This window comes from Prinia subflava, chromosome 7, assembly GCF_021018805.1.
Source record: "Prinia subflava isolate CZ2003 ecotype Zambia chromosome 7, Cam_Psub_1.2, whole genome shotgun sequence".
Lineage (NCBI taxonomy): Eukaryota > Metazoa > Chordata > Aves > Passeriformes > Cisticolidae > Prinia > Prinia subflava.
This window is the reverse complement of record NC_086253.1, coordinates 17,982,916-17,993,725: the sequence shown is the minus strand read 5'-3', so window position 1 is coordinate 17,993,725 and position 10,810 is coordinate 17,982,916. Positions and strand designations below refer to the sequence as shown.

The 10,810-nt window shown below is 38.4% G+C and overlaps 1 protein-coding gene across 1 annotated transcript; it reads right to left on the bottom strand.

Annotated features, from left to right (window-relative positions):
* Nucleotides 1–461: 461 nt before the first annotated feature.
* ZCCHC4 (zinc finger CCHC-type containing 4) lies at nucleotides 462–10,760 on the bottom strand. The gene is made up of 13 exons (XM_063401725.1): nucleotides 10,676–10,760; nucleotides 10,385–10,503; nucleotides 8,800–8,882; nucleotides 7,840–8,115; nucleotides 7,259–7,339; nucleotides 6,872–6,944; nucleotides 6,258–6,408; nucleotides 5,679–5,779; nucleotides 4,393–4,514; nucleotides 3,740–3,815; nucleotides 3,194–3,245; nucleotides 2,334–2,478; nucleotides 462–688 (listed from the first exon to the last, which is right to left on the bottom strand). Exons 1-13 carry the CDS (start codon nucleotides 10,758–10,760, stop codon nucleotides 565–567), a joined length of 1,488 nt encoding a protein of 495 aa, XP_063257795.1. The 3' UTR covers nucleotides 462–564.
* Nucleotides 10,761–10,810: the final 50 nt, after the last annotated feature.

Genomic DNA, 10,810 nt, shown 5'->3' with positions numbered 1-10,810 from the left:
GGGCGACCGCGGGGAGGCGGGGTCAGGGTCTTCCCGTTGTACTCACTTACTAAGACCTATTTAGTACTAGTAAATAAAGTACTTTGGGTTTTTTAGAGCCCCTTTTCTATTTGGAGAGAATTTTTTAAATAAATCACAAGCCATCCTCCGTGAGACGAGTGTAACTAACAGAGACTGAATTCCTGGAACTCTGCCTTTCCACCACCTACCCTCACTTCCTCCCTTGCCCCACGTCCTCCAGCACCATCATAAAATCAGAGCATCCACCAGTAGCTCACCTCTCAGCAGCAGCCCCTTAACGCCCACACCAACCAAATTAGATAAACAGCTAATCCTAAGTACAAAATTATCACATTATAGAAATACATGGTAAGGGATGTGGTAGTTCACTTAGTTGTTTTGGGGTTGGGGTTTTTTTTGGTACCAGTAATGATGTATAATAAAGGAATCGGCACTTAATTCAATCAGGTTTTATTCTGAATATTAGCAGTTACATTTTTAGAAAATGGAACAGAAGGCTGACATTAAAAAAATAAATTAGCAACTATGTAGCAGCAAGAAAAGTCATGTCTTCTTTTTCTTATTCTTTACTTTCCTCTTGGAGAATATGACATGTTTCATAGCTAATCTTTTACAGATCTCCATTTTTACTCTGCTTCGAGTTTTCTGCCTTTTCTTTTTGACAGGTCTGTAAAGCAAAAAAAGGAACATGGAGATTAGAAAACAATGAAGAACACACTTCTCTGTACAAATACATTTTAAATAAGTATCTGAATTTTATGGCAGTATGTGAAATACTGTCACAAAAAGTACAAAGAACATTCCATCTCAAAATGTTATGATCTTTCAACTTCACAAAAATGTCCACTTTATTGCCATTACACATTCATTTTATGTATTTATTCAGCATTCAAATTTAGAGAGATACTGAAAACAAGAAACTCACTCACCAAGTACAAAAAAGCACACACAGAGTTTCATGCTGAATATATAATGCATGAATATATAATAAAAATACTTAGAAGAAGCACATGAAGTTTAACACCATTAGGAAGCATCCTGCAATTAGTACAGCACCTAAATAAAACTAGCAAGTGGATTTTCTGTCTCAAACAAAACCTATCATAATGCAAAACACTGAATAATTACAAAATACACAAAACTTTTATTAGAAAAAGAAATCTAAGTTATCTTCTGCAATGAATCAGCAAAAGAACTGACTTCATGGCCTGAAAGTACTAAAGTCATTCTAGTACACCTGACAGAACAGTATCTTCCTTGACAGAAAAAACAGATGAGGTTTTATGAAATTCTTTTAGCATCCTTTTAATTTTTTTTAGCAACGGAAAAACAAACATTAAGAGATGGAATTTTTACGAGAGAGATATAAAATGAAACACTGCTACCTTTTGTGTCTAATACTCCCTAAGCAAATCCTGGTTTACCATCAGTAGGACATGAAGCAATACACCTCAATCCACGTGCCATCCAGCAGGCACCTGGGGAGTCTCTGGATACTGATCCAAGAGGAGAACTGTCTGAGTCTCACTGTGGAACACAGGTACAGCTTTGGGGAGGGAAAATTTGCCTTCCACTGCTGTAGCCATTCAAGCCCAGAATCACAGAAAAACCCCTTACTCTGGAGAGGAATTTATAAAGTGCAATCAATCATCCTGAACTGGAAAGACTGAGCCATCTGCTGGATCATCTCTTAGCAAATCCCCTTTGCTCTTTTCAGTTAGTTCCATCTGAAGAGAGCCACACACGACTGACTTGGCTCTCTGATACATACAGGTATGTGTACAGTGCTGTTCTGTATGGAACAAAAGGACAATCGTGGAAGAATAAAAGTACTCAATGTGATCCTCATTAATGGTGAAGATTTAGATCATACTACAAAAAGCACCTGAACTATCAGAATGAAAAAAGCAAAATATGCTACAACAAAGCAAAAGAGACAGGAAGCAACAAAACCATTATGGTGATTCTCTTCTCTGCCCTTTCATGAGGAATTAAAGTAAGAGTGTTCCATAACATCAATTTTCAGTCATCTTGACAGAGCTCCATGCATCAGTCACCAAGTTTGCACTCCATCTAAGTCCATTTTGAAAGTAAACCCACAGACAGGGAATTGGGAGCCCCCATGAGTGACCTGCCTTTGATCATACCCTCCCTTCAGTACATACTCCCCAGCAATGCAGTAACGGGGCAATAGTGAAAGCTGACATCAGCACCTAAAGCCAAAAAATCCTTTTCTGAATTGATTCATGAGGTAAGACCTCACCTCCTGTGAATGCTGTATTTTACTGAATTAATGCAATTACCACACTTACTGACAAGCTGCCCTGCTGCAGGACAGGCTGGGACAGGCACTGCGCTTGTGACCTGCCTTGCCACAAACGAAACAGCCAACGTTGCTCTTCTCACAGCTGTGCTTCTGCAGAGTGCAGCAGCTGCACTTGTCACAGTGAAACCAGGCTGCAAAACATGTAACATGATTTATGACCCTAGAAAAGTTTAAAACTAGAATTTCAAAACTAAGCTTCAAATATAGGCCACATCACCAGGTGTTTAATTCTGGATTAGCTTTACAGAGATGGATGCAGTCACTTTCTGGTGCCTTATCACATTACTAGACATACTGTGCAATTAAGTGTGAATTATTTTGCCACTAGATCTTTTATCCCGTGTGTCATCTTCAAAAGAAAAATAGTGCAGATGTTACAATGTACTTACAGATTTTGATTTTTGTAACAGTAATAAAAACAACTGCTTCAGCCATTTATACAGAGGTATAAATACCATTACATTTGTGCACAAAACATAATTTTATCATGATCTCTAAAACATTTTAGGAATTGCTTACTTGTTAATGAAATTCAAAGCTTAAAAAATTAGGAAACACTTATATGATAAATGGAAATATTTCTGTTTTGCCATGATAAATATAATTGGGATTTAGTGTGCCTTGACAAGAATTTATTAGACTTCCACACAGTGCATGTAGATCTAAACTAACGAATAGCTTGTGTGTAATAACTAACTTGTGTGAAATTGAGACTTTTTGTTTATTCTGTCTCTTCTGAATTACCACATTTTACTTCTTTCACAGAATATTTTGTCTTCTGGTTTGGAATCTCAGTTTCTTTGGACTAAGTACACTTCCATTTAGAAAATATTTTTCTGTACTTACAGGGTTTTACACATTTTTTGCAAAGAACACAATGCTTCCATTGTCTCCCATCCTACAAAAGGCAAATAAATGATTTTGTTTATTGAACCCCTCCACTGATTCTATCTTAAAAGACAACTAGTTGTGTATGGTCCCCACTGTTTACAGGAACAACTCATCTGTAGGAAGGACTAACTCAGAAACAACAGTCCTGAGAATCTGTGAAAACCACAGATGAAATTTTGAAATTAGCATGTGTTACAGCTTCAAAGCATAAGAAAAAACCCATGTGTCAACAGACCACAGCTGGGTAAGTTCTAGGCTAAGTGGTCTGGTCTAAGCAAACTTGTCCTGTCCTCTTTCCAACACAAAGGAATTAGGGAAAGAGGAATTAATTCCCAGTGGGTTATGGAAGATGTACTGTGAAGGTAATAATAAGTCTATGAAACTGAACTGCTGTGGGTTTCCCACAGAACTCAGAACAGGCTTTTACCAAAGCAAGTACTACAGGGGTTGTTATCTGACTGCTGCTAAAATTCCCATGCAGAAAGAAGTGGAAATGCTTACTTTTGATGTACATGAATTGCATATCTCACAGTGCTGGTTACCAGAACTAACGTATCGCTGACATACAGTGCAAAATCTGGGGAAAAAGATGTACTGGTCCACTATTTGTACACAAAACAATTAATTTTATACAACCTTAACAACCAATATAGGGACTGCAAAATTACTGTTGAATTAAAAATGATATCTTTGCTGCATAAATGACCACTTATGCCATTTACACATGATACATCCACATAGTAAAATTCAGGTCAAATTATCAACAGTATCAGTAGTAAATGAAACTAAATTCTTCTGTCCTTGATGCTTCTCTTAGAACTTCATTTTTTTACTACTGTGTTAACAGGTGATTATCAGGCATAGCTGTAAATCTCTTGCAGATGTAGACAACATTTCCTACAGACAAAATAAGGATTCTCATAATTCCACACTGGCAAATTTAAATGTCTTTTTAGATATTTCAGCTCTCCTACACATTCTTTATATAATATGCAACTTTAGAATGAGACAGAAAAATGTACTCTTAAGCCTGGCATCCAAGTTAGGCAAGACGCTATCAAATAGCACCATCCCAAACTCCTTTGGAGACTTTATGCCCTAATTAAGAACAAAGACACTCTTTAAAAAGTCAGCTGAGCATTAATACATCTTACCTATATCCCTCTTCTTCAGGAAGCACAATCATACTCGGGGTAAGGTTTGTGAAAATACGGACAGGAGACTGTCTACGACCTGTCTTGCCATGTTTATACAATGCATGATTATCATAGTCTACCTAGAAAAACAAAACCATGAAACAGAGTCTTAAACTGAATGCTAAGCACAGGCAGAGCTATTTATATGTTTATTATCTTTATAAGTGCCTTATGAAATGCTCCTGTTTATATAAAAGACACTAACCCCAGACCAAATTATAAATTCTTCATCAAGTTTTTTGTCTTTACTTGTAAATTTGTGCAAACATAGTATTAGGTTAGACTCACAATACTTCAATAATCATATTGTACTTATTCCTTTTTGCTCATTTGCATGGGATACCTAAGACAACACTGCAGCTGTTTACAAGAGCAACCTGCTGAAAAAAAAAAAAAAGGACCTATAGAGTTTGGTTTGTCACTACAAGAAGTGACATCTTAATCCATCTCAGAATAATTGCAAAGTTGCAAATCCAATTAACCTGCTTTTTCCAGCACTGCCTTCAGAGACTTGTCACAGAAACTCTTATCTCTGAACACTGGCAGGAATGTAGAATCTAGCCTAGCATGAGTTATCCATTTTCTTCAACAAATTTTCATTCTACAAGCCACAAATACATTGATCAGAAATGTCAAAATTCATGCAGAGTTGTTACATGAAAAAAGAAACCTTTAGCATCATGAATACCCATGACTAAACCCTCAAAACACACTGAAGCCTGTGTGCTTAAACAATGCACAGAATGGATACAATATTGAAGGAGGTGATGCCAGGTTATTTCTTTATCACTGACAAGTTCAATTATTAAGTAACTCCAAATATTTCCATCGTTGTACCTATACCCTGATCCCAGCAGTTTTGGAGATGAAAGACCTTAGTTTTTAAATATATATGTACTTTTTTCCCTAGGGCTGGGCACTACCCACTGACATTTCAACGTCTGCATGAAACAAAATATCCTTCATCAAGTTAGCTCTCACCTCTGCAACAAGCACCTGTGAGAATTAACTCACATTTTGTTATACTGAAAGTCTGGCAGAGGAAACAAGCCCATGGATAAATTTCAGATGAGCTAAAGATACACAGCAGGAACATGATCTAGTTACCACAGATACAACTAACAGAAATACAGAATGCAGGCTTCACATGAGCAAGGCACAGCTACAGAGAAGGGCTTTCACTCATACTGCTCTTCACACTGCACACAAGTGGTATTTAGCAGATCCACTGGGTTCAGTCATACCTGGTAATCCATCATCCTGAAGCTTGGGAAAAAGTCAAGAATGCGAGACTCAAAGAAGTAAGGAAATATCCAGAACATGGGCATCTCTCTGTTGTCATGACCTAGTAATGAAAAGACTTTGGTGTACACAGGAGAAAAACCTAGTACATGCAGCATGAGAAATTTACAGTGAACATGCCAAACACATAAACCTGGATATAAACATCATGTTGGGCAGAAGAACTGCTTCTCTTAGGTATATTTTACACGTGGAGATGTAAGTGCCATGTAATAAACTCATGACATCCACTTAGATTGCTAAGAAACTGGTTTGATAGCTTATTTTTCTCTACCTTTAAAGTCCATTATAATTGCAAAGTAGATTTGGGAGAAGTTTTGAAGACAGACTTTCAGGATTAGGCATTACTGAACTAAAAATATCAGCAGAATAAATTACATATATAGTAGTTCATCTTTAGAAATTATAACATAAGTGTGCTCACATTCACCTGAGTAACAAGAATCACAGACTTATAAATAGGTGCTTTTTCCTTAAAGTGATGTTACAGCACAAGCCACCCATGTGGCTGTAATACATACCTTCCTCTTCTGTTTCCCTCCACATTGCCATCAGTTTTTTAAAACTAGAAGCCAGTGCTTCCACCAGACCTCCAAATGGGGGATCAGTTACCATAATGACTCTTTCACCATTTTCTTCATACAAGAATTTCCTGCAAGCTTCATGTGCAGTCTGTAAGAAACAGAGGTTAATTTTTAGAAATAATGATTCAAGAACTGTAAACATATTGTCTCTGGCAATAAACCCATCACTGTAGAAGTTTCAACTTTGAAGATGAATTGTTTCCCCCTCTTATGGAGGTGAATTTCCTCTTCCATAGCATAAAAAAACCCCACAAAAAAGGCACCTGAAGGTCTGAAAACAAGTGCCCTGTACAGCTAACATATAAAAACATTACTGAAAATCAAAGAATGAGACTGTCTCCTTTTCAGTAGTTCTCTTCCACTCAGTTTGGAGTTGATTATTAAATTCATGCTAACTAATGTTGCTTACACAACTTAATTGCTGCTTTTATTAAAATTCTCTTAATTAATTAATGGTGTTTTCTACTAGATTAGTCACGAGTTTCTTATAAAATTCTGCATCAACAACATGCACTTTTTTACCAAAGCACTCAATAAACACTTGGCCTTACCTCTCCACCAAAAAAATGATGATTGAACATGTTGTAGTGGCAGAATTCATCCTCTGTGTAAAACTGTGAATACCTGTAATGTAAGTTTTGATAGTAGTAGAAAAATATAAATAACTTTTTGTCTATCCTAAGGGATATTTAGAGTGAAAACAAGCCTCAAGAAAAACATAATCTTTGGGTTCTGATTGCTGAGAACACATACCAATACTGAGAAATTATTAAGTATACTTACTTTTCTCATCAACTGGTTGTCATTTGTGTATGTGTACAGGAACAGAGATGCAGAGACAAGAAAGGGAAAACAACCACCGATTTATCTCTTAAGGCAGTAAGAATACACATTTTTGTATATGTTCTTCAGATACATAAACATTTGTTAAAACCTACCTGAAATCAATATCTAGCAGAAGGCTTCTAACACTGAATTCTTCTTCTTGTGATGCTTTAGACTGGATCATTTCATGAAGCCTGAAGAAAAATTGGAACAAAGAAATTTAACACATAATGACCAACTTCAGAAATGATCTTGCAAGACAAGAATGCCTGGTACTTTACTAAACATAAACCAAACAGACAGAGAAAACAGAGTAATCTAAACTTGGGGGACTCCACTTGGCCTGTACTCGAAGTTAAAAAATAAGTTAGTCTTAAAAGATGAGAAGGCAGTGGAGCGTATGGGATCACCTCATACAAAAAAACCCCAATAAGGTAAGAAACTCAATGTCACTTCCATAAGTACCAAAGAGACCTGAAGTGTGTATGAGTGTTATTTGCAGTGCTGCCACAGTCTTCTCTGGTACCTCATAAGGTCAAAGCTAGACCCCACTAGATGTTTGGATAATCCCAACCAATTAAAGCACAGTGAACCTCTTATTATGAGAGAATCGTTGACTATGTAATCATTAGTAAGCTGGACAGTTTTGAGAGAGAAATATTATTTGAAAGTGTAACAATTCTCATTGATGTACCTGGGTGTTCCAACAGACAGCACTCGTCTGAATCCTAAACCTGTAAGGAGATTCAGTAGGAACTGGCAACTTCTGTCTGCAAATAAATACTGTGCATTTGTTTTTTTATTCTCCAGTGGATACAGAAGTTGACTTGGACTTTTCAGCTGGGCAGTGGTGATACCACACAGGAGCTGGTGATCTGAGTGTTTTTCCCATTCTGCTGGCAGTAACAGCTGCTGGCATTCCTGGCAAAACCTCCTCTTTGATGATGGCAACCAAACAAAATTCTTGTACCTTTGAATACAAAAGATATAGGGAGCAAAGTTTGAAAAAAGTCTCTATCAAAGATAGGAAGGGGAGCTATGGAGGGGTTTTTTAATATTTTAGGAGTTCAGACATTGAAACAGACAATGCAGTTTACATTGCTCTCACAAAACTCCATGAGGATGAAGTATTATTTATAAAAAAATATTCAAAGGACACTTTGAAATGCATAAAATATTGTCACCAAACATACTGGGAATCTCCATAAAATAACTGGATTACAGAGTGAAGACTCCAACTATCAGCAAAGTTGTGTATGTTTATACACAAAAATTTAGACATCACTTGTTACCAAGTTACCTTTGCTTCTTTTTACAATCTTAAGCCTGTTACTTTTGCAGACTGAAGTCAGGAATATTTTTTTTACCAGGAATTGCTACTGACCTCTTGTAAGCACATTACAAGCATTAACACAAGAATGACTATACATACCTAAAAAAAAAAAAAACAGCCCCCCCCCAGCTCCTGGGTTGAAAATACCGTGCTTTAGTTAAATGTTTCATGCTATTTCCTTTCCATTGCCCTACAACAGTTCTTGTTTGTCCAAATTCTTCTTTTCATAATTTAAAGAATCCTGAAATGTTCTCTCTACATTCAGAGCATCTAAACCTGTATTACTACACCTTTACTGAAGAAAATATACATTAACTATACCTGTCCACGTTCTGTCTGTGTGTAAAAGAAGGCTGATGACTTCTATTGTATTCTTCACGTGCTGCAAGCCTAGCTTCTGACACCTGCAAAATTTGCATATATGAAAAGTTACAACGCAGCTACTGCTGTGTGTACGTATATATCTCAACATAAAAAAGGGTGCAAAGGTCTCATGCTTTAGCTACTTTGCAAGGAAAAATAATCACATTTGTTGTTTCAGAAGAACAAGTATGTCTGCAGCACAGGGACATGCTGCAAAACAACACAAGCCTCTCATTGTGAGTTTAAACTGTGCATTTCATTCTCCTATCACATATAATACTCAGAGAAAAACTCAAAAGTGATTATGAGGAAGATCAAAAGAATCATCCTTTCTTTTAATGTGTGCCAGCAGTTGTGTTTCCTCTCAAGAACTATGACCTGATCCTGAAAAACTGATAACAATAGAAATGTTGCCCAAGTCTTTTGTGTGAAATCATTTTAAAAGCATGACAGCTCCTTGTTACCATCTGCACCTGAGTCTTTAACATTTCAGTCGCTCACACTCTTCTCTGAGTCTTCTACTTTGTTCCCACAAAACATACTCATGGTTTCACAACAGAGTTTCAAGACATTTGGCCAAAACTTATGGAACTGTTTTGCTTAAAGGAGAAGACAGTAAAATTCAACAGAATAAAAGACATTATAATACAAGTGATACTCAAAATGAATGACAAAGAGAAATTGCTGCAGATATTCTGAGATACTGAGCATCATGCCGAGCCCCACCATCTCAGCATTTTGCATACCTCACTGTTGTTTGTATCCAACAGATTTTCTCTATCTTAATTACGGGAAACAAGGGCTTCTTGGGATCAGAAGTACCCAATTTTGTTCAACATTGCATAGCACTGGCAAACTTCTTATATGCTTTGCCAGCAGGTTTGCTCAAAATGTACACAGCTTTTCTTGAAAGCTATACTTGAAACACATTCTCCTGACAGAAATAAGTGCTCAGCTAAATACCAACTATTACACAAAGTTTAGAAAACAGCACTTAACAGAGATTTCCACAATGCAATATACTTTTAAAATTGCTAAATAGAGAAAAAAAAATCGCCAATGTTTTGTAAAACCATAGAATGATTTGGGTTGGAAGGGACTTAAAGATCATCTAGTTCCAGCCCTCCTGCCGTGGGGTAGGGGCACCTCCCTCTAGACCAAGTTGCTCGGAGCTCCATCCAGCTTGCCCTCGAACACTTCCAACGATGGGGCATTCACAGCTTCTCTGGGCAACTTTTCCAGTGCCTCACCACCCTCACAGTACGGAATTTCTTCCTAATATCTCATCTAAACCTGTCCTCTTAATGCTTAAAGCCATCACCCCTTATCCTTCCCCTACACACCCTTGCAGAAAGTCCCAGTCCAGAGTTCTCGGAGGCCCCCTGCAGGGAATGGGAGGCTGCTCTAAGCTCTCCCCGGAGCCTTCTCCACGCTGAATAACCCAAACTCCCTCAGCCTTTCCTCGTGGGAGAGGCGCTCCACACCTCTGATCACCTTTCGCAGCCCTGAGTCTTTAGCATAGCCTTAAGCAGTGCTCTCTTACCTTCTCATCTTCCCACTGAAAAAAGTTACAATCCTTTCTATCCCTACAAGCCGAACAAGCATAGAATCTTCTTCCTTCCTCTTTTCCTTGGCTGGTCTTCACAAACAGAAGCGCGGGACCTAGGAACAAACGCGAGGATACGATAACACAGGGAACACCTACAGATGTTTCACTGCTCCGCTCCAAGAGCCGAGCTTCCAGAACAAGGCCTTCACAAAACAGCCCGCGCCGGGAGCGCAGCGGGAGCTGAGCACAGGGACGCTGGGCAGATGCTCCCCGCACCCAGCTCACCGTGAGGGCAGCAGGGCGCGCCGGGCACCGGCCCGAGCACAGCGAGCTCCGCGGGCCGTGGCCGCTCCGAGCCCGCCGCCGCCATGGCACCGCCTCCTTCCCGACAGGCACCGCGCCCCCCAGCGGAACGGGCGG

Bases quoted from the DNA above. Each gene is read 5' to 3' on its own strand.
- ZCCHC4 (XM_063401725.1), bottom strand. From the start codon at position 10,760: ATGGCGGCGGCGGGCTCGGAGCGGCCACGGCCCGCGGAGCTCGCTGTG. The intron at 6,945-7,258 runs GTAGGTTTTAAC...CTTACATTACAG, and splicing joins CTGCTAGATATTGATTTCAG to GTATTCACAGTTTTACACAG. The intron at 5,780-6,257 runs GTATGTATTACA...TTTCATTACTAG, and splicing joins GAGGGAAACAGAAGAGGAAG to GTCATGACAACAGAGAGATG.